This window comes from Syngnathus acus, chromosome 24 (genome assembly GCF_901709675.1).
Source record: "Syngnathus acus chromosome 24, fSynAcu1.2, whole genome shotgun sequence".
NCBI classification, from domain to species: Eukaryota; Metazoa; Chordata; class Actinopteri; order Syngnathiformes; family Syngnathidae; genus Syngnathus; species Syngnathus acus.
Genome location: NC_051108.1, coordinates 5,508,933 through 5,531,322, shown reverse-complemented (window position 1 = coordinate 5,531,322; position 22,390 = coordinate 5,508,933). Strand labels below are relative to the sequence as shown.

The 22,390-nt window shown below is 38.8% G+C and overlaps 4 protein-coding genes and 1 non-coding gene across 6 annotated transcripts in view; 2 read left to right on the top strand and 3 right to left on the bottom strand.

Annotated features, from left to right (window-relative positions):
• The window catches only part of cgrrf1 (cell growth regulator with ring finger domain 1), a 38,412-nt gene that overhangs the window by 12,414 nt on the left and 3,608 nt on the right, over nucleotides 1–22,390 (top strand). The window lies entirely within an intron of this gene.
• Nucleotides 836–4,366, bottom strand: gjd2b (gap junction protein delta 2b). Its single transcript, XM_037244242.1, has 2 exons — nucleotides 3,821–4,366; nucleotides 836–1,791 (listed from the first exon to the last, which is right to left on the bottom strand). The coding sequence occupies exons 1-2, from the start codon at nucleotides 3,889–3,891 to the stop codon at nucleotides 948–950; spliced, it is 915 nt and encodes a 304-aa protein (XP_037100137.1). The 5' UTR covers nucleotides 3,892–4,366; the 3' UTR covers nucleotides 836–947.
• stxbp6l (syntaxin binding protein 6 (amisyn), like) lies at nucleotides 6,857–13,218 on the bottom strand. 2 transcript variants are annotated; one of them, XM_037244244.1, is made up of 7 exons: nucleotides 13,008–13,218; nucleotides 12,468–12,628; nucleotides 11,917–12,047; nucleotides 11,522–11,816; nucleotides 8,574–8,672; nucleotides 7,578–7,690; nucleotides 6,857–7,368 (listed from the first exon to the last, which is right to left on the bottom strand). In XM_037244244.1, exons 2-7 carry the CDS (start codon nucleotides 12,619–12,621, stop codon nucleotides 7,345–7,347), a joined length of 816 nt encoding a protein of 271 aa, XP_037100139.1. In that variant the 5' UTR covers nucleotides 12,622–12,628; nucleotides 13,008–13,218; the 3' UTR covers nucleotides 6,857–7,344. The 2 variants fall into 2 exon arrangements, with proteins under 2 accessions (XP_037100139.1, XP_037100138.1); XM_037244243.1 differs by having other exon boundaries at nucleotides 12,468–12,633; nucleotides 13,008–13,217.
• Nucleotides 14,079–22,039, bottom strand: ddhd1b (DDHD domain containing 1b). Its single transcript, XM_037244238.1, has 13 exons — nucleotides 21,012–22,039; nucleotides 20,329–20,505; nucleotides 20,130–20,258; nucleotides 19,924–20,071; nucleotides 19,746–19,855; nucleotides 18,846–18,952; nucleotides 18,426–18,682; nucleotides 18,206–18,281; nucleotides 17,969–18,118; nucleotides 17,728–17,792; nucleotides 17,205–17,383; nucleotides 16,251–16,502; nucleotides 14,079–16,165 (listed from the first exon to the last, which is right to left on the bottom strand). Exons 1-13 carry the CDS (start codon nucleotides 21,736–21,738, stop codon nucleotides 15,981–15,983), a joined length of 2,562 nt encoding a protein of 853 aa, XP_037100133.1. The 5' UTR covers nucleotides 21,739–22,039; the 3' UTR covers nucleotides 14,079–15,980.
• On the top strand, nucleotides 19,088–19,159 carry trnaa-agc. The gene has a single exon. It is a non-coding gene; the product is annotated as a tRNA-Ala (tRNA).

Below are 22,390 nucleotides of genomic sequence, written 5' to 3'. Positions count from 1 at the left end.
GGACTATAAGTCGCGTTTTTTTTTCATAGTTTGGGTGGGGGGCGACTTATACTCAGGAGCGATTTATATACATATATATGGGTTTTTTTCACTATTTTGGGCATTTTATGGCTGGTGCGACTTATACTCCGGTGCGACTTATAGTCCGAAAATTACGGTACGTACATATAAAGATCCATAGTTTAGTGTGTGTACAGTATACCCTCTGTCTTTATTTTTAAGATGCACTTAACAAATATAAAACCAGCATCTGCAGTGGTTTATAACCAAACAGTCCAGCCATTCATGTCCATCTCTTTCCCAGAGACAAACTTCCCCATAGGTGTACATCAAATGAAAACAAATATTGATGACATATGTCACCCATCTAATGAGAGAGTCCAGTCCAAGACAAAAGTCCTTAGAATTTGCATGAAACATGCTCCCATGGTAGTAATACCACCTTTTATCTTCTCAAAGAACAATTTTATAATTTCATATTTAAGTTACCGTATTTTCCGGACTATAAGGCGCACCTAAAAACCTAAAATGTTATCAAAAGCCGACAGTGCGCCTTATAGTCTGGTGCGCCTTATATATGGACCAAATTCCTCAATTTAAACTGGCCCGAAGCATTGTGTTATGAAATCAATCATAAGTGGCCCGCTGAAGACTATGAATCATGAATCAAAAAGACTATGGATCAGTATTTTGTGATTATAAAGTAATTTGTTTCGTCTGAAGTTGAAATAAAAAAGCTAAAATGGAGAATGATTTGATTTGGATTAAAAATCTGACATGATGCATTAATGGTGCGCCTCATAGTCCGATGCGCCTTATATAAGGACAGTTTTAAAACAGGCCATTTATTGAAGGTGCGCCTTATAGTCCGGTGCGCCTTATAGTCCGGAAAATACGGTACTGTAGTTTCTACACAGCTGTCCTGCAGCTTTTTCTGTTACAAATATTTATACATATGCAGAGTCACTAGACTGGGTGCGTCCAAAGTTGGGCATACTCATCCTCGGCAAGTCTTTGTTGCGGATTTCATAAATAGACTTCCTCCTGGCTCTCACTCCTCTGACAGCAGCTTTGATCTTCCTCCACCCTAGATGGTTTAGCTCCGCTAAGTTGAGCACCACACAAATGCCACTGACTGCAAACATGAAGACTAAAAACACTGTCTTCTCTGTTGGCCTGGAAACATAACACTCGACATCTTTTATGCAAGGGTATCGATCGCACTCATACACAGCGGGCACATTGAATCCATAAAGGAAATATTGACCCACGAGAAATCCTATCTCGAGTGCATTTCGGAACACCACCTGGATGATGTAGAACCTGGATATGCCTTCTTGTCTTCTCATTTTGGACTTAGTAGTTCGCACGACTGAATTGGGAATGTCTTTGACTTCAAGACAATCAGGCTCCGCCTCCTTGTTGGTGTTCTCTGTGTTCTGTAGCCCCCCGTTAACAATAGTGTTCTTGATCTTCTTGCTGTCGTCTCTTTTCATAGAGTCTTGCTCCTTGTCCAGGGAAAGGTACACTGTGGAGTAGCGTCGCTCCTTCTGCTTGGCGGACTGGTGGACAGAGTAGGTAATAAAGCAAAGGCTGGGGCAGCAGACCATAATGATCTGGAACACCCAGTACCTGATGTGAGAGATGGGGAAAGCTTTGTCGTAACAAGCCTGGTTACAGCCTGGCTGCAAGGTGTTACATACAAACATGGACTGCTCATCGTTGTACACTGTCTCTCCAACGATTGCCACGATCAGAATACGAAAAATCACCACCACTGTCAGCAGGATCCTGAGGAAACAAACATAGTCATTTAGCATTTTCTGTATAATTGTCGTGTTTTTTCGACATTTATTATTGCCATCCATCACAATTTGTAATTTTAGTAATGACACAAAGTCGATGCAAAATTTGTCCTAGCGGGCCATATAAAATGATATGGCGGGCCGTATCTGGCACCTATGCTTGGACATTATTCAAATCTTCAGAAACTGTATTATCACATGACTGAGCAAGTAGCCACAAGGTGGCGCAAATTCCCTGACAAACTCGATGCAAAGCAGCTGTCCAGCAGAATTTTGCGCCACCTTGTGGCGACTTGTCTGGTCATGTGAAACTAACTTGAGATTGGAATAATGCCCAACAAACGCGCCCAAGAAATGCGCAAACACACAAAACAGTGCCTCTGATTCACTCCAAATACGGTTCGTGCCACCCACTCCACAAGTTGTTTTGCTGCCCTTGAGTCTGAACGTGATAGGCTACATCCTCAGTCACAAGAAGTGTGCACACTTGTGCAATCTCATTATCTTAGGTGGTCAGTTGTTTATTTTTAGTATCCCTCTAGAAATGATTGTTTTTGTTTAAAAAAAAAAAAAAAAAGGTTTCAAATGGTGCCCCCCTCCGAGGAGGGTGTGCATACTTGTGCAACCACATTTTCACATTAGTTGTTTTTAATCACTAAACATTACATAATAAACAGCAGTAAATGCAAAAAAAATATTTTGTTATCCACTGTTATACAAATAAAATGACAACCAATTATTCGATTAATTGATGGAATAATCGATATAAAAATCAATTCTGCAAGTATTCGATAGTGACAGCTCTGATATTTACTTGAATACCTTAACAGCAAAAACTAGCAGTTGAATTATGGGGTTTGAAAAGATGAAATTCCTCATTGTTGTTCAAAATGATAAAACTTCAAACCTCACTGATAATAAAAACAATACCGTTTTTTCTGCACTATAAGGCGCACCGGATTATAAGGCGCACCTTCAATGAATGACCCATTTTAAAGCTTTGTCCATATATATAAGATATATACATTTGGCCCGCGGGCCGGACTTTGGACACGCCTGCTGTAGTGGCTCAATATTGGTCCATATATAAGGCGCACCTGATTATAAGACGCACTGTCGGTTTTTGAGAAAATTGGAGGTTTGTAGGTGCGCCTTATAGTGCGGAAAATACGGTACCTCATGATAATGCTTGCTAAATGAAAATACATCTGATGATTTATTACATTTGTTGCATCTCAATTACTGCCAATAGGGACCCACATGAACAAATGAGGTAACCAAATTTGCTTGCACTCAATCACTTCATCAGACAATTATGTTCAGCTTAATCATTACAGAATGAGACTTATCCAATTTAAAGCCTTTTATATGTATGCTTTGACGACTTGCAGCAGAGGTTTCAAATATGGAGTGTTTGAAGAAATGCTTCAAACAAATGCTATTTATAGAACAGTGCTTATTTCTATTTGGGCGGGCTATGCTGAGATGAAAAGGAGTCTGACTCCTTATCAATGGATTGGACTCTTGTCTGTTCATGATACTGTTAAGGTGCTGTCCATTGCTGAAATAGCATCACTTGTAGCCTGTAGAATTCATTGGTGTCAAACTTACGGCCCGGGGGCCAGATACAGCCTGCCACATCATTTTATGTGACCCGCGAAGACAACTTGTGCATCGACTTCATGTGTCCGTAATAAAATTACAAATTGTTTTCACTTTTAAAAATACAGATATTGCACCCATCTTTAGTACCATTTATTTAAAACAAATATTTAAATAGTTTTTACTGTGTATAAGGCATTGACAGTCAAAATGATCCTCTGAAGGAAACTATGACTACATTGCGGCCCGCGACAAAAATGAGTTTGACACTCGTGCTGTCGATGCAAACTTTCATTTGTCATTTTTATTTGAACCCCCAATCCTCCCTAAATTTTTCTACATTGTAAAGTATCAAGTTGATTTTCAACCAATGCATATTTTCAGCCACAGAGGTTCTTGATTTAAACTCTTACCTTCCGATCATAGTCGAGTGCTGCTGGACTGCCGCCTCCAAGAGACGTTCCAATATGGTCCACTCTCCCATGGCTGTTCATTCGGATCAAATCTAACTCAGACGCAGATTGTGAAAATATAGAAAAAAGTCAAATCTATGAGGGCAAAAAAGTATCCATGAGGTACAGCATGCTCCAACCACGCCGTGCGTGGGAGTGCTGTGGACGCAACTTCCCCACAACGGCTGCTCCACGCAGTCTTCGTCTCTCACTATCAATATACCGTGTGCGGGCTTAGTTTGTTAGGAGCCCACTGAATTTGAGTGAGCGCGGGGGGTTGTTGCACTCGGCGTTAATTCCGCTTTAAGTAGACTTCTCTGCGTCACTCACACGTACGTCCGACAGTCAGTGGGAGAGGTCGGGGGCGCACGCTTGTTGAACCATCATCCATTTAGCGCTGCCCTCTTCTTGCGATAGTGAGACTAGTGAGAGGACACACGCACTGAACGCTTCTGTACGTGCGTGTTACTATAGTGCCGTTCTTTAAAGCTGTCTCTACCTTTTCAATTACCGTATTTTCCGGACTATAAGGTGCACCGGACTATTAGGCGCACCTTCAATTAATGGCCCATTTTAAAACGTTGTCCTTATATAAGGCGCACCGGACTATAAGGCGCACCATTAATGCATCATGTCAGATTTTTAATCCAAATCAAATCGTTCTCCATTTTATCTTTTTTATTTCAACTTCAGACGCAACAAATTACTTTATAATCACAAAATAATGATCCATAGTCTTTTTGATTCATGATTCATAGACTTCAGCGGGCCACTAATGATTGATTTCATGACACAATGCTTCGGGCCAGTTTAAATTTAGGAATTTGGTCCATATATAAGGCGCACCGGACTATAAGGCGCACTGTCGGCTTTTGAGAAAATTTTAGGTTTTTAGGTGTACCTTATAGTCCGGAAAATACGGTATTTTTTTAATCACACGGAGTGCTTAAATTGAATGTACACAAAGAATACATAAAATAAATGAGATTTTACTAAATCATTACCTACAGCCATTCCAAACAGCTTGGTAGGAATGAGTAGCATTTTTTTTTTAACCATTTAGCAATGTGGCAGGAATGATCATGTTCCACAAATTCTTCCAGACCAAGTGGCAGTAGTGTGATGTTAACAGGAAAAATAATTAAAACAGTTTTGTCTATTTGCTTACGTAGTTTACGTTGATATTGGGAAAGCACATCTGATGGTAAAAGTACTTTTAGTAACTAAATAACTAACTGAAAATACATTGTTATGAGCTGCCTTCTTATTTATATATTATTTATATATTTTTGTTTTATATATATATATATATATATATATATATATATATTTTACATCTTACTTTTGTTGTGAGCTGCCTTGGTATTTATGTATTATATATTTTTGTTATATTTATATATATTTTTTTAAGATCTAATTCTTAAGTGTAGCTTGTGTCTGCGATATGAATAAATAAACACAGTAATAACATACTAGCAAAAAATATTTTGCCTCAGCCAGCTATGTGTCAAAAAAAACCAATAAAGTTTAGACAGATTACATTCATGCTACATTACTGAAGCCAAAGGTAGAGGCAAAATTCACACTGTAGTCACAATACTACCTTATTTGGTGAAGAAAGTGTACAGGATTATTAGACACACGAGAGACAGGCAGGCTGGCTATATTTAGTCCTTTCTTTGTGGCTGAGGCTGAGGAAGACTATACTTGGTTCCAGGGACAGTAATCTTTTTAAGTTTCTCACAGGGTCTCTAAATATAGAACGCATGAGGACAACCTGTTGTCTGTGTGGCAGCATCAAGATAATTGTTATTGATGCTGCTTGGGTCAAGAACTAAAATATGTCATTTTTAATTTTTTCTATCAGACTAGTAAGAACTGTTCAAATTTTTAAAAAGATGAATGGTAATCAAAATTGCTAGAAACATCTCGATTTTTTTTTAAAAGTAAAGACAATTTGCAATTTTAGTATTGACACAAAGTTGATGCACAATTTTGTCTTCACGGGCCAAATATGATTACTCTACGGGCCAAATTTGGCCCTCGGGCCAGAGTTTGACACCACTGCTAAATGCTCAGTAGATGCTTTTACTGCAGTGGTGTCAGACTTGTTTTTTTCGCAGGCCGCATTGTAGTCATAGCTTCTTTCGGAGGGCCATTATGACTGTCAACCCAAATAAATGTATGAGCACCTCATATTATATACAGTAAAAGCTACAAAACAAACTGACAAATAACTCGTTTTCAAATCAGACGAGTAAAAACTGGTCAAATATAAAAAAAAGATATTAAAAGTGAAGACAATTTGCAATTCTAGTAATGACACACGAATTGAATGCACAATTTGTCTTCGCGAGCCACATAAAATGATGTGGCGGGCCGTTTCTGGTCCCCGGGCCTTGAGTTTGACACCTGTGTTTTACTGCTTCAATGCACACAACTCTATTTGTTGGTCTGGCTAATGCTGAGATGTCCGTGCATGCAAAGCGATTATCAAAGGGTTAACCAAAAAGTCAAATAGCCTGGCACATAAAAGAAAATATCAATATTTAATATTGAGACACCTGGAGTGGATGGTGACATTATTTGCGCTAAAACCCAAATTAGCCTTTAGATGGGATTTTGGGGCCTTCAGTGAACTTCACTTGAACTCGCAAAGCTTCTCACCAGTGGTGGAATGACATTCTCACAGTTCATAAGCCGGCATTACTAAATCTGTTTGGGAAGCAATGGCCGTATCATGGATTGCCAGCGCCCATGATGAGCAAATATTAATTATTATAATAACTATTTGCAATCCCTGAGCCATTTAGAACAGTCCCCACCAATTACATACACATAAATACAACGGCTGTCACGATCAAGTTTATTATTCTATCGATTAATTAAATAATCGGGAAAAAAATTATTTGCATAAAATTGTATGACAGAACCATTCTCCCTATGTACTGTTGTTTATGATCTGTTATTTAGTGATATAAACAACTAACAACTTGGTCATGGTGCAACATGAACAATCTTTATTGACATAGACAAGACAAACTGTAAGTTACAAAGACTCGCTGAACCTTGGCAGCATACAAGACTTGGATTCATGTTCTAGGAACATAGACAGACACATTGGACACACAATATTATTTTACAGTAGTACCCAACAATGAGTTGGGATAACATGCAGACAAGGTGTGTTAGTTGCTTTGTACAAAGTTTTTAATAAAAGCACGACTAATAAAAACAAGATTCATCTGATGGCTGGCAACAGATTTGCATACTATTTTTATTTTATTATTTATTTTATATACTGTATATTATATGAGAACCATCGTCTTGTGTTTTAAATACAAACAAAGATTAATTATGTATTTCTGAATACACCAAGTAAGTGGCTGCACGTAGATCCTTAGTTTTCTTTAAATACATTTTTGTGAAGGAATTCGGAACTGTTTGCATCCACTTGGTTTTCATCTCCTCCATCCTGTAAGATTCTATTTTGCACGTTTCAGGGCCATCTGAAATAGATATTGAAATAATGAAAATGACATTCAGTATTGCAGTATTCAAATGATTACACCATTGCTGAGGAGAGTCAAGCATTAGTTTTTATCTGCTAGCCTGCTAGGAATTCTTTGAGGGCTAAAGTAAATTCTGCATTTTTTTGATGTTCTATCTTTTTTATATCAGTTTTGTGCAATTAGAATTCAAATGCCTCCTTAATTACCTTGTGAGCAATGTCCGCAATCTGCTGGGCTGTGTGGACCAGCCCTACCGTCTTGTCTTCAGCTGGAGTCAGTTTGTGCCCACGCTCCCTCAGAGCCACTTTTAACTGATGGACTGCATAATAATAAAACGTTTTAGTTGGTATAAACGAAATGATTAAATGTAAGGAATTCATTGCATATTTACATTAAATTACGACATACATACAGGTACTATATAACACATTTTTAATTTCCTAATATTAAAATGACTGTACAGCATAGCTTTAATTCTAACACTTTTGAACACTCGATAGACATATTCTTTTTTGGTTTAATAATTAGCATAGTGAAATATTTTGAGCTTGTATTTCAGCAGTCTTCTCTTAATGTGCATGTTTGTCATTTTAAAAGCAATCTTTATTCCCGTTGAAATGCATTTATAATTCTTTGAGGACTGTATTTTGCTTCTTCTCAGTTGATAGTAAACTTCATGAGTCATGCTGGTGATGTAGCACCACCTGGTGGCCTAGGAATGTAATTACAAGATTTGTTTCGGCATGCACGATGAATAAAATTGCTATGGGGAGGGAAATCAAGGTCTGAGGATTATTATTATTATCCTTCCATCATCATTATTATTATTATTGTTATTATTGCTCTCCTGGGGGCTTAGAGTGGCTTGTACAAATGAACTGGGACTTGCTGCTGTTATGCAGCCTGGCACCTCTCCCATCAATTACAAGTCTTCTGTCACTGGGTTCAGTGATCTGACCTTCAGTGGTCTGAGCTCCCCGTAACCAGCAGCTATTGTTTTGCATCGTATTGTTTCCCCCGAAATCAACAAAGTCACCACTCATGTGACCGCCCAGCCATAGAACACAGATGCCTTTCAACTGGAAAGGGGTGCAGAATAAACAATGGACAACAGACAAATAAAAAATAAAAAAAAAAAACATCCCAAAAGTTAAATTCTGGATAAAAACAGTTGACAGTAAAATGTAGTAAAAATCAACTACCTCTATTTTGTGAGCGCCTATGGCTTGCAACCATCTTCTTCGTCATATGATTCAAGAAGGCTTTGCAGCGGTAGATGAACAGATTCATGTCGGAGGACTCTGTCATTTGAAAAAATAAAAAACAAATCACACAATTAACACCAGATATCTGGTGAAAGTGAAAATGGTATGGAGTAAGTTTGGATTTTCGATTTTGACTGTTTTATCAATTCTATAATGACTACAAAATAATCTGAGGTGACATAACAGTTACATCTTTCTTTCTTTCTAATGGGACGTCAAACGCTGCGTCTTCGCTTCGCTTCGCGGGGGTGATGTGGCTCTTTGCGGTACACAGTAAAAAAATGTGGCTCTTAGTCTCTGCCCTACTTTGAAACCCTAACTCTAGTATGAAACCCTACTTTGAAACCCTAACTCTAGTATGAAACCCTACTTTGAAACCCTAACCCTAGTTTTAAACCCTATTTTGAAACCCTAGTTCTAGTTTTAAACCCTATGTTGAAACCCTAACCGTAGTTTTAAACCCTAGTTTGAAGCCCTAGCCCTAGTATGAAACCCTAGTTGGAAGCCCTAACCCTAGTTTTAAACCCTACTTTGTAACCCTAATTCTAGATTTAAACCCTACTTTGAAACCCTAATTCTAGTTTTAAACCCTAGTTTGAAGCCCTAACCCTAGTTTTAAACCCTACTTTGAAACCCTAATTCTAGTTTTAAACCCTACTTTGAAACCCTAATTCTAGTTTTAAACCCTAGTTTGAAGCCCTAACCCAAGTATGAAACCATACGCTCGCTTGTTCGCTTGTGAGCTGCTCCATAAAAGCATACATGTACCATCTATGTAATGTGCGGGTTCTGTAGTGTAGTGGTTAGTGCACTGGAGTTTAACCCCAGTGACCTGAATTCAAATCCCAGTAGGTTCCAAAATATTTTATCATGGAAATATTTGCATATAGTTCGCTTGTGAGCTGCTCCATAAAACCATACATGTACCGTCCACGCTATGTGAAGGTTAAGTAGTGTAGTGGTTAGTGCACTGGTCTTTAACCCCAGCGACCAGAGTTCAAAACCCAGTAAGTTCCAAAATATTTTATCATGGAACAATTTGCAACTATAGTTCGCTTGTGAGCTGCTCCATAAAAGCATACATGTACCATCTATGTAATGTGCGGGTTCTGTAGTGTAGTGGTTAGTGCACTGGAGTTTAACCCCAGTGACCTGAATTCAAATCCCAGTAGGTTCCAAAATATTTTATCATGGAAATATTTGCATATAGTTCGCTTGTGAGCTGCTCCATAAAAGCATACATGTACCTTTCACGCTATGTGAAGGTTAAGTAGTGTAGTGGTCTTTAACCCCAGCGACCCGAGTTCAAATCCCAGTAAGTTCCAAAATATTTTATCATGGAAAAATTTGCAACTATAGTTCGCTTGTTCGCTGCTCCATAAAAGCATACATGTACCTTCAATGTAATGTGAGGGTTTCATAGTGTAGTGGTTAGTGCCCTGGACTTTAACCCCAGCGACCTGAGTTCAAATCCCAGTAGGTTCCAAAATATTTTATCATGGAAAAATTTGCATATAGTTCGCTTGTGAGCTGCTCCATAAAAGCATACATGTACCTTCTATGTAATGTGCGGGTTCTGTAGTGTAGTGGTTAGTGCACTGGAGTTTAACCCCAGCGACCTGAGTTCAAATCCCAGTAGGTCCCAAAATATTTTATCATGAAAAAATTTGCGTACGATAGTTCGCTTGTGAGCTGCTCCATAAAACCATACATGTACCTTCCATACAATGTGAGGGTTCCGTAGTGTAGTGGTTACTACACTGGACTTTAACCCCAGTGACCTGAGTTCAAATCCCCATAGGTTTCAAAACTTTTATCATGGAAACATTTGCATACCATACTGTTCGCTTGTGAGCTGCTCCATAAAAGCATACATGTACCTTCTATGTAATGTGAGGGTTCCATAGTGTAGTGGTTAGTGCTCTGGACTTTCACCCCAGTGACCTGAGTTCAAATCCCAGTCAGTTCCAAGATATTTTATCATGGAAAAATTTCCATACCATATTGTTCGCTTGTGAGCTGCTCCATAAAAGCATACATGTACCTTCTATGTAGTATGAGGGTTCCATAGTGTAGTGGTTAGTTCTCTCGACTTTCACCCCAGCGACCCGAGTTCAAATCCCAGTAGGAACTCAAATAGTTTATCATGGAAAAACGTGTGCTGCCCCATATAACCAATGCACTAAAGCTGAGGAGCTAGGGATAGGGTTAGGGATAGAGCTAGGGATAGAGATAGGGATAGAGCTAGGGTTAGGGATAGAGCTAGGGTTAGAGCTAGGGTTAGAGCTAGGGTTAGAGCTAGGGTTAGAGCTAGGGTTAGAGCTAGGGTTAGAGCTAGGGTTAGAGCTAGGGTTAGAGCTAGGGTTAGAGCTAGGGTTAGAGCTAGGGATAGAGCTAGGGATAGGGTTAGAGCTAGGGATAGAGCTAGGGATAGAGCTAGGGATAGGGTTAGAGCTAGGGATAGGGTTAGGAATAGGGTTAGGGATAGGGTTAGGAATAGGGTTAGAGTTAGAGCTAGGGTTAGGGATAGGGTTAGGAATAGGGTTAGAGTTAGAGCTAGGGTTAGGGATAGGGTTAGGAATAGGGTTAGAGTTAGGGATAGGGTTAGGAATAGGGTTAGAGTTAGAGCTAGGGTTAGGTCTTTCTTTCTCTTTCTTTTTTTCTCTTTCTCTTTCTTTTTTCTCTTTCTTTTTTTCTCTTTCTCTTTCTTTCTCTTTCTTTCTTTCTCTTTTTTCTCCTTTTTTCTCTTTTTTTCTCTTCTCTTTCTTTCTATTTATGTATTATATTTATTATTTTTTTCTATCTTGTTTTATTGGCCATTAAAACAATGACGTTAGTGATGGACTAAAACATTTCCACAAGGCTGTGTAATATTGTTCTGTTACCTCCTGTGAGTTTGGACGGGCAGTTGATGAACTCTGGTGGTCTGGGTGCAACTAAGCTTTTTCGTCGGGATGTTAGCGTTCCAGATGAACGCCGACGTAACGAATCACTGGGACCAGCCCCCCCAACCTGGTAGGAACCCCGGCGGCTCGATTTGACCAGGCTTCCTGCCTTTCCATCCCAGTAGGTCCGGCAGGCCCGATATAGAATCTGAATGAAGATGCACTTTTCTGCTGCTGAGCTGGCCACCCACTGGTCCACAGCATTGACAAACACCAGGTCAAATTCGGGACTGTCCTAGTGGAGAGTAGATAATGTGAGCAAGCAATTACTCTTGATGAACTTTAAAGTCATATCTTTATTGACTCTTTCCATGAAATCAAAATGAGGTGGTGACCTTGTTGGGGTTAATGCCATTGACCTGTCGTAGTTGCTCCACCGCCCACTGTGATGTCCTTGTGAAGGCCAAGGAACCACTAAACTGCTTCACCTTTGAAATGAGGAGCTGCTGTGGCCTTGTGTTGGTCACTACACAGGGAGCATAAACTATCATTTACTGCTGGCAAACTAAATCGAATGAATTAAGGGAGTAGAAAAATTGAAACTAATATGAAAAAGCAGAAAAGAAAATGGATGGAGTTGGAGGAATATACAACACCAGGAAAATTAGGACACTAAATATTAAGTATAAATAGACTGTTTTGAAAATCGTACATTATTTATTAAATTCAAAGTAGTACATAAAAAATTATAAATAAATATATAAATAATATATAATAAAAAAATTATGGATAACTATAATTATAAATAACTCAAAAAAGTAATTTAAAGTCTACTTTTTTTCTGCAAAAGAGATGCCATTTTTTTACAGGTTTGTGTGAGAAATCTATTAATATTTGTGTCATGGCACATCTTACATAAAGTGAAAAAAAAAAGGAATATTTGCACCTGAAACACAGATGAATGTTGCATAGTTTTTTTTGGATCCTAGCGAAAGGAAAGACATCCTCTTCTTTTTTCTCCTCTGTACCTCCACTGCCACCAGCAGCCGTTCATTATGAGGGATGAAGACTTCTTTGTTAATGCTAGACTGTTTATTCATTGTTGACCTGAACTAGAGGTGAAATGACATGAGATACTTGTCGGGCATTGATGAAAATCAGGCAAAGGTATATTGACTTGTGAGCATAACATATTGGCAGTCTGTGTTACGTACAATAATAAATGTCAAAAGGTTCTACAGAATTAATTTTCTTCGCCTGAGGTATTCATAACAAGCAATGTAGATACAATGGCAAGGAGACTTAAATATACATCACAAGAAATAAGACATTATGATGATAAAAAATTATACCTAACCCAACTTTCACTCATTCAGTGCCATTGACGGTTATAGACGTCAAAGATATTAACTGGGTTGGCAGTGAATGAGTTAAGCGACTAACAATAAAAACACAAAGTCACTTTGACATCAGCAGTTTGACTTACCTCTCCTGGTTCTGCTCTTGAATCTCGAAAAAAAACGTTCTTCTTGTTAGTGAGAAGTGAGGTTAGTTTCCTGTTAGATTAACGACTAGATAGTTGAGCTGTCATGAATTTATACCCACCCTGGTGGCACACCGAGCGGTGTGCCTTGCAGTGAAGGCTCACACAAATCACAGTGTGTCCCATTAGAGGAAGTTGACACTGGAAGCCAGGAACAGACGTTCTCTGTTTGAGACACACAGAATCACGGCCCACTGCACTTTATGGCGGCTGAAGATCCAAATAACTAATGGGATTTAAATCACTAAATCGTAAATCATGAGATGTTCATGAAATGCGTCATGTGCTTAATCATGCTGTCAATCTCTAGTTGGGATTTTTTTCTGTTGATTGAGTGTCTCAAATATGTTTTTTAATTATGCTATAATTCCATGTGGGGCATTTTTAGGTTCCTTGTGAAGTTAAATATTCTATTCTACTTCAGTTGTGTACTAAATATAAAATGTAGTTAAACAAAATATTCCTTTTTTTTTTTCTTCAAATTCACGAATATTTTTGCTACTTTTCCCCCAAAATTGGGAAGTTGGGAGTTTCTAGATCAGGGGTGTCAAACTCATTTTTTCGCAGGCCGCATTGCATTCATAGCTTCTTTCGGAGGGCCATTATGACTGTCAACCCAAATAATTGTATGAGCACCTCATATTATATCCAGTAAAAGCTACAAAACAAACTGACAAATAACTTGTTTTCAAATCAGACGAGTAAAAACTGGTCAAATATTTTAAAAAAAAGATATTATTAAAAGTGAAGACAATTTGCAATTCTTGTAATGACACATGAATTTGATGCACAATTTGTCTTCGCGGGCCACATAAAATGATGTGGCGGGCCGTATCTGGCCCCCGGGCCTTGAGTTTGACACCTGTGTTCGAGACTCTGACAAGGAGAATGAATGGCATTGGAATTTGCAAATAACTACAATTCTTACATCACATTGTGACTGTAAAACCTCAAATGAAAAAGAACTGTACTTCCTGGTTACTTGATGATTGATTTGATGACAAGATTATCTTATTCAGTTTGGCAGTCGTGTGTTTTAATTGGTATACTGTCCAATAGTCACAGGCTTGTATACAAAATACAAGGAGTTAATATTGTACTATACACATATTGAATTGCTTTGAATGATCCAAAAAAAAATATTTTGCATTTCCAGTTTCATTTTGTGTTTTTTTTTCTTTTCAAAACATCTCAAATCATTTTTAAAAAAAGGACACACACACAAACATGCACAGACACACACATAGAGCAAATCAGTGAAGTTAGAAATTTTGCTAGTATTAAATTCATACACATCTGGTGTAAATGGCACATTCACCAAAATCATGATTGTTGAAACCTTGGCATTGTCGTATAAATAACATGCATCCTGTCCAAAATTGAAAGACCGCATTCAACAAAAGACATCTGAACTTATAAAAAATAAATAAAATGAATAAAAAGCCCAAATTTGGCAAACATGTTTTTAGAAACAGGAAAAATATATTTTCTCTAGCAGAAACCTTATACCGTAAATGTTAGATCAAAGTATATATTTTTGGCCATAACATAAGAAATTTTATTAGAAATTAATTCTGAAAATATATATAAATCACGACGTTTTTTGCACTGTTAGCACTCTTAAGTTCTATATAGGCTATTCATATTCCTAAACGGTTTGATGAAAAATTATGTTTTGGAACATTATAAAAAAAAAAAAAGGATGTGATCCTGGTTACTTGCATATTCTTGAGTTTTGCTATACATTTCGAATATGCTATGAATACATTTGGACCTGAAACTTATGTCACAGTGTAAAGAAAACCAACCTAAAATTAGCTAAAAAAAAGTTATCATTTTAATGTGTTTAGACGCTACTGTTTGCCACATTACTGAATGTTTTACACAATGCTTGATTTTGCAAGGTCATCAACATATTGTAGGCAACTCCTAAATATTTGGCCACGTCACATTTAAGATATATGATGACAAAATTACTCTCATGATGATTGAACGGAAGATGCTATTATTGTGCTCACATGGCAAGGTCAATAAAGGCATATTGGATCATTTTTAATGTGGAACATATGATAGCATATAAATAGGATTTTTTTTACAGTGGAGGAAAAAAAATATAAAAGTATTTAAATACGGTTGACGGCTGAGTCATTTTCTTTTTGTTTCAATTGTTTCCATTCAGCCTCTTTTGACGTACACAAAGACCAAACATAGACACGGACACAGGTCGAACAATACAAATTAGTGTTGTTGTAAAGGGCAAAGTGGAACCTTTCTAAGTTTATGCTACTAGCGCATAATTTTAGTCATCAAAATAGTGTAAGCTAGGTTTGAAAAGTAACTGTCTCTCCATGTTAGGAAAATGATCACAACAGCAAAGCATTGTACTGCTCAATGGTTAGGAGCAATTATGGGGTGACAGGAGGATACAAATACACAGAACATTGTACAAGTTCAAGAACAAAACAGCACAAATGGTAAAAGAAGTTGTTTCTGCACCAGATGGTGCACAGGAACTTACTGGATGTGGTCAGAGGACAAGGCTTTGAGCACAGTGTGTGTGTCCGCGCGTGTTTGTGTGCTGATATGAGTATTTGTCAAGGTCAATTCAGTTTCAATTCACTTGGTAAATCATTTCATGCTCTTGTTTAAATAAGCCAAGGTTTAAATAAATTAAAAAATAATATTTCTGTTTTTTTGTTCAAAAGTATAAATAAAATGTAAATAAAATAAATATGGATTTACTTTATAGTAATAAGGGTAAAAAAAAATCACATTTTAGAAATAGTACCAGTGTGTAAAATAGAATATTTTTTTTAGTTGTGAGAAAGGGAGTGCTTTTTTTTTTTTTCTTTCAATTGTGTGAATAGAAAATGAATTGAGTGACCATGCCTTATAGTGTGCATGGATTTTTTTTTTTTAGGCGGGATCGGTGTTGTCCTCAGCAGTCTCAGGCGGGTCTTGGGGTCTATACATGAAAGTAAGGAGAAAAAGCGCCACATCATAAGAGCACCAATAGGCTGTATGTGACGTCACCGCTGACCAATAGCGGCTCTCAACCAAGCCCTCTCGCAGCTCAAAGTCGATGCGTCTTTCCAGCTCCACTAAAACACAGAAAAACATCACTTATTAATTGTTGTTGCTGTAGATTGGAAACAAATATCAAATTCAAAGAACTTTTGGACTTACAGGTGGTTTGGTCCAAGACCACTGAAGTGGATTGAGACATTGCTTGCTCAATTTCCCCACCCTCGTCTTCTACTTGTTTCTCCTTCTCATCACTTTCGGGGAGCAGTGGCTTCTCTCCTGCTGCGTTATCCACCTCTGTGGTTCGACCCTCAAAATCTGAGGGCTCTTCCTCCACACCACCCACCTGGCCGCTGGATCGAGAAAAGCGAGAAAACAGGATTCCTCCGATTCCCTTTCCGATACTTGCAGCACCTGAAGGGCGAGAAGACCATCCGTGGTTTTGCACGTTTGGAGATGATCCTCATTTGCAGTTAAAATACCGTATTTTCCGGACTATAAGGCGTACCTTCAATGAATGGCCCATTTTAAAACGTTGTCCTTATATAAGGCGCACCGGACTATAAGGCGCGCCATTAATGCATCATGTCAGATTTTTAATCCAAATCAAATCATTCTCCATTTTATCTTTTTTATTTCAACTTCAGACGGAGCAAATTACTTTATAATCACAAAATAAAGATCCATAGTCTTTTTATGATTCATAGTCTTCAGCGGGCCACTTATGATTGATTTCATGACACAATGCTTCGGGCCAGTTTAAATTTAGGAATTTGGTCCATATATAAGGCGCACCGGACTATAAGGCGCACTGTCGGCTTTTGATAACATTTTAGGTTTTTAGGTGCGCCTTATAGTCCGGAAAATACGGTAACTTAAATATGAAATTACAAAAATGTTCTTTGAGAAGATAAATGGTGGTATTACTACCATGGGAGCATGTTTCATGCAAATTCGAAGGACTTTTGTCTTGGACTGGACTCTCTCATTAGATGGGTGACATATGTCATCAATATTTGTTTTCATTTGATGTACACCTATGGGGAAGTTTGGCCTTATAGTCCGAAAAATATGGTAGTTAATTGTCTTCTGGGAACATTTAAAAAAGTATCTAACCCATGATGCTGGCCTTGCCCAGATTGGTGATGGACTCGCCATAGTGTCGTCGTGCTTGGGGCGGGGAGGTGCAAGGGCTGGGAAGGCTTTCTGAGTCTGATATAGCTGTCGTCTCCTTGGCGAGGTTTAGCAGTGTGGGGCGAATGTGATCATATGCCGTGGGGCTGGTGGTGTTGTACCTGCCACATCAAAGTCACGTAAATCAACTTTAATTAATGTACATAAATATGTTGACGTTTTCTCTCTTCTAGCTTAATATGACTTTTCCATGAAAACTAACAAAAATGTGTCCAAGTCTCAAAAAGATTTTTTGTTCTGTTAAATACACTCAAGCTGTCTTTGCAATCAATGCCACCGGAGGGCGCTGATTTTTTTTTTAGGAAGAACGGATTGTGAAAGGATTTGATTGCATGTGTGACCATCCATCTATTTTCTCCTACTTATCTAGTTTAAGGATGCCTAGTTAATCAAAGTTATGCCATATTAGAGGAAAAACAGCCATTCACTCCAAAGGATGACTTACCAGTGGATTTGAACAGGTGCAATGTTACTGTAGTGCTTTAAAATAAGAGGCTCCAATCTGTATGCCTATAAGAGCAGAGAATGAAAGAATTATTTGGATATTGTTTTCCCATCTTATTTATTAAATGGTATGTATTTAAAATACATTGTAAAACATAATTCAAATCAGAGCGGCTTCCATAGCTGAAATGGATCTATGGATCTAAAACTGGACTAGGCCAGACTAGTAATAAAGTACTCACCACTGGGTCAGTGGGATGAAATAAATTAAAAAGGCGTTTGCAGATTGAGGTGGGGAGGATATGGTCCTGCACGACATTGCTACCAGGACGGATGCCTCGTAATGCCAAGAATACAGCCAGTGGGGAGCCCATGCAGAAGAAATTTTCCACCTAAAAGATCAAGAAACAGTCAAATTCAGTATAAAAAAAATTAAAATAAAAACTATTATTTGATTAGTTTCCGATGAATATTATTACCTTGAATTTTAAAGCTGGAATTGCAACACAAGACAAGGTCTGCAGACCCTGGAATTGATCCTCCAAATCTCTCAACCTGCACAGAAAAATGATTATTATTTTTTTTTAGAATACACATGTTAATCGTTCAGTTACAAAGAATATCACAAACTGACAACAGTGCTGTTATTGTGTTGAGTGTTTCTAGTAAAATGCAGAGTAAAAAATAAATTTCAAATACCTGAGGCGTGTGAGTCTGAGCTGCTCCTGAAGATGGCGCTCTTCATCACTTGGCCAGCGGGCCTTTGTTTCTTCTGGATCTGGCACTTGAGAATGATGAAAGCGCACAGGGTCCCAGCCCGTCATGATGTCAAAGGTTATGACACAACCTAACGAGTGTGACACGATGGAAACCTTTCCATTTTTTTCAAAATCTGGATTTCTTGAGCAGAAAAGTGAGTAAAGACGGTTCAGCTCCAGTGTCAGGCCACGGGTAATCTGCATATACAGACAAACAAAAAAATTACATATTGCAGATGTACAGTAAACTATTATTTCTGTTGTCTTTCTTCACAACTATTGACAGAACTCATATCGTATATTCAACCGAAATTCTTTCCCCAAAGATGAATCTGCATAAATTCACATAAAATAGTCTCACCTCGTCTCTGTAAAGCGGACTAGTGTAGTACATGATGTCCATGGCGCTGCTGTTCAACATGTCTCTAAGACCTCTAAGTTTGTCTGGAGTGATGGTGTCCACCGTGTCTGCAAGAGCGCATCGTGCAATATTATATGTCTTGAAAAGTAACACTGTATTTAAAACATGAGACAGCCCATCTGGAAGCGATTCAGTGCGTGAAATACCAGATGGAAAGACAAGTATGTTTATAGCTAGCATATGGGGATGTAGCTCAGTGGTAGAGCGCATGCTTAGCATGCATGAGGTCCTGGGATCGATCCCCAGTATCTCCATGTTTTGGTAGCCCAATCTGGTTGCTGGTCCTCCCACGGTTAAATATATCAGTGGCTACATTAGCAATTTAGCCTCTTTGCTGCTAACATAAAATGGATAAACATACTCCATGAGCAAGTACATAATTTAACTATGTCAAACTAATTTTTTTGGCGGGCCGCATTGTAGTCATAGCTTCTTCGGAGGGCCATTATGACTGTCAACCCAAATAAATGTATGAGCACCTCATATTATATACAGTAAAAGCTACAAAACAAACTGACAAATAACTCGTTTTCAAATCAGACGAGTAAAAACTGGTCAAATATAAAAAAAAAAAAGATATGATTAAAACTGAAGACTATTTGCAATTCTAATAATGACACACGAATTTGATGCACAATTTGTCTTTGCGGGCCACATAAAATTATGTAGCGGGCCGTATCTGGCCCCCTGGCCTTGGGTTTGACACCTGTGAACTCTGGCATTTGGTCATGTATCCTCATATTAAAGATGAAATAGTGAATGAATATATGAATATAAATCTTACCTTGACAGAGTATATAGAAATAAATCTAATGCTAACATTAGCTTTTAGCATCATACCTCCATCAAGAGCCAGTTTCGACCGCCATTCGACAGGAAGGAATTCAACATGCTCTGTGGTGCGATTAGGAAAGTGCTTCTCCTCCATCTTTCTGGCAGCATCTCTCATCCTGCCAACAAAGAGTGTTACTGAAAACAATCACCTTGATTGCATATAGTGCTGACTCATTTGTCTTACATGCTAGTGTTTCTAATAATACGACCCTGGTCCATTTTCTGACCGATGCCATGCACCACAAACACGATGTGAGTGGTTTCAGGTGGAGTGTCCTCAGGTGCTGCCTCCTCTACGTACCCTCTGTGGAGACGTGTCCCGCTGCTGGAAGCTGTGAATAGGACATTTTGTGGTCATCTAAGAAAATGGATGACAGTTTATCCATGTACCTTTAGAAAAGCCCAGTTTCTGAGTAACAGTTCGTGCAATCTTGGACGTGGTCGCGTCGCTGTAAAGGTACACCAAATCCACACTGTGCCAGTCAACGTGGCTGCGGCTCAGCTTCAAACTGTGAATAGCTAGCAGAACATGACACAGTAATAAATATTTAATCATTATACACAATATGCATGTTATTTTTTTTTTTACCATCTTTGCTGTCTACTGTGGTGGTCACTGCCTCCATTTCATAGGTGTCCCTCATTTGTTGACCGCGGAAACGAGCAAGGTGCTCTTGCTCAATCATGTCACTCTCATCTTCCTCTAAAGGAAGCCAGGTTCCATCGATGAACCACTGACCTCTCATCACGGGAATGCGATCTTGCTCTGGGGAAAATTAAAATCACATTCGTGTCATTCGTATTTAGAGAGTGCGTGCAACTTTTACCCATGTTGAGGATTGTACTTGGGGGCCACTGTACTTACTAGTCACCAAAGGGGTTAATAGTACGCTTGTGCTATAATGATGTAAATCACAGGTGTCAAACTCAAGGCCCGGGGGCCAGATACGGCCCGCCAGATCACTTCATATGGCCCGCGAAGACAAATTGTGCATCAAATTCGTGTGTCATTACTAGAATTGCAAATTGTCTTCACTTTTAATATAAGTTTTTTTAAATATTTGACCAGTTTTTACTCGTCTGATTTGAAAACGATTATTTGTCAGTTTGTTTTGTAGCTTTTACTGTATATAAGATGAGGTGTTCATACATTTATTTGGGTTGACAGTCATAATGGCCCTCCGAAAGAAGCTATGACTACAATGCGGCCCGTGAAAAAAATGAGTTTGACACCCCTGACTTATAGTATAAACAAAAGCATTGGGTGCTTACGGTTCCAGTACACAGGGTAGCATTCCTTCTCTCTGATGTCCACCTCATAGAGGCCTCCTCTCACACACACTGCCTCCATGTTAATTCTATTTTCGCCCAGGTCCCTCGTCTCGTCGGACACAGAAGGCCGTTGCCGGACCGCCGACTCATTTTGAACACCACACTCATCCACGCTCTCGTCTGGCTGGATCTCGCCGGACGTGGTTGCGTCTTTGCCCTCGGTATCGACGGGCTCACTGTGGCGTTTAACCTTATCAGGGTTCTGCTCACTGAACCTCCCATAGGCGGTCTCAATTTTTAACGAGTCATGTCCAACGAAAGGTTTCCACGTCCGCTTGTCCTCTTTGTAAAACCACCTGACCTCCTCCGGGCCCAGCTCCGTGACGATCTCACCCCTGTGCCGAGAGCTGTTTGAACGTATGCGTTTCTTGGTTGACACGTTGCCGTCACTTTCCGTGTAGTTCGGCTCGATGTCCAAATACGATGGGCTCGAGTATTCTTCTTCAGACAGGCCCAGTATTATGCCGTCCTGTGGTAAAAGCGGAATGTGTCCATCCAAGCCGGGTTCTCCTGGGTCACTGTCCCCGTTGCGGGTTTCCACTCCCATCGGGTTCTCGTCGTAGCCGGACACGAAAACATCATTTGCCATGTCCCATTCACTGCTGCTCACTGAGTTATTATCCGAGCTCTGCTGGCGCATAGTCGCTTTGTCCTTCATACTGCTCATGGTTTGGATTCAAATTGTTCAACATAAATACAACACAACGCGCGCCCCTATAATCCCTGCATAAAGGTTTCTTTCTCCGCAGCTTGGAACATCTGTGCGCCTCCCTATGACCACGACGATTCGATCACATTATAGCAAGTGATTCCAACACACCGATCTAAACCTTTTAAATAGAATAATACAATTTATCCTGTTTTGTGGCTACATATTCCTCTGTTTTTTCGTCGCGCATCACAGTTACCTCTGATGGAATATACGATGCTAGTTTCGAAGGCAAGCTCAGCAGTGGGGATTCAGAAATTAACATGAGACGTTCCGGTTAAACCTATCAAAGTAAAGTCAATGTCGACGGATATATTACATACAAATTTAAAAAGCATAAAGACATAAATAATGTCGACCAAACAATAGTATAAATAATTATTTAATTGTTTTAATTAATTTTGTAGTTCATTAAAAAAGTGTTTCAAGTTATCCACATTTTTTTCTTTTGAATTTAAATTCGTATCAAGTTAATAATTAAATATGCTCCAGATATACATATTTGGTTCCTGTACATTGATATGAACAAATTAAAAAAGTTTCAAACTTGTGCCGCAATTGTGGCAATAGAAAACAAAACGCGTTTCTATAAACCTACGTTTCTGGGTTT

Bases quoted from the DNA above. Each gene is read 5' to 3' on its own strand.
- gjd2b (XM_037244242.1), bottom strand. From the start codon at position 3,891: ATGGGAGAGTGGACCATATTGGAACGTCTCTTGGAGGCGGCAGTCCAG. The intron at 1,792-3,820 runs GTAAGAGTTTAA...TTGTTTCCTCAG, and splicing joins CACTCGACTATGATCGGAAG to GATCCTGCTGACAGTGGTGG.
- stxbp6l (XM_037244244.1), bottom strand. From the start codon at position 12,621: ATGAATAAACAGTCTAGCATTAACAAAGAAGTCTTCATCCCTCATAAT. The intron at 8,673-11,521 runs GTAACAGAACAA...TTCAAATGACAG, and splicing joins CCCGTCCAAACTCACAGGAG to AGTCCTCCGACATGAATCTG. The intron at 7,691-8,573 runs GTAGTTGATTTT...ATTATTATGCAG, and splicing joins TAGGCGCTCACAAAATAGAG to TCCATCAGTTAAAAGTGGCT.
- ddhd1b (XM_037244238.1), bottom strand. From the start codon at position 21,738: ATGAGCAGTATGAAGGACAAAGCGACTATGCGCCAGCAGAGCTCGGAT. The intron at 19,856-19,923 runs GTAAGACAAATG...CTTTGTTGGCAG, and splicing joins ATTATTAGAAACACTAGCAT to GATGAGAGATGCTGCCAGAA. The intron at 18,953-19,745 runs GTATGATGCTAA...GCGCTCTTGCAG, and splicing joins GAAACTGGCTCTTGATGGAG to ACACGGTGGACACCATCACT.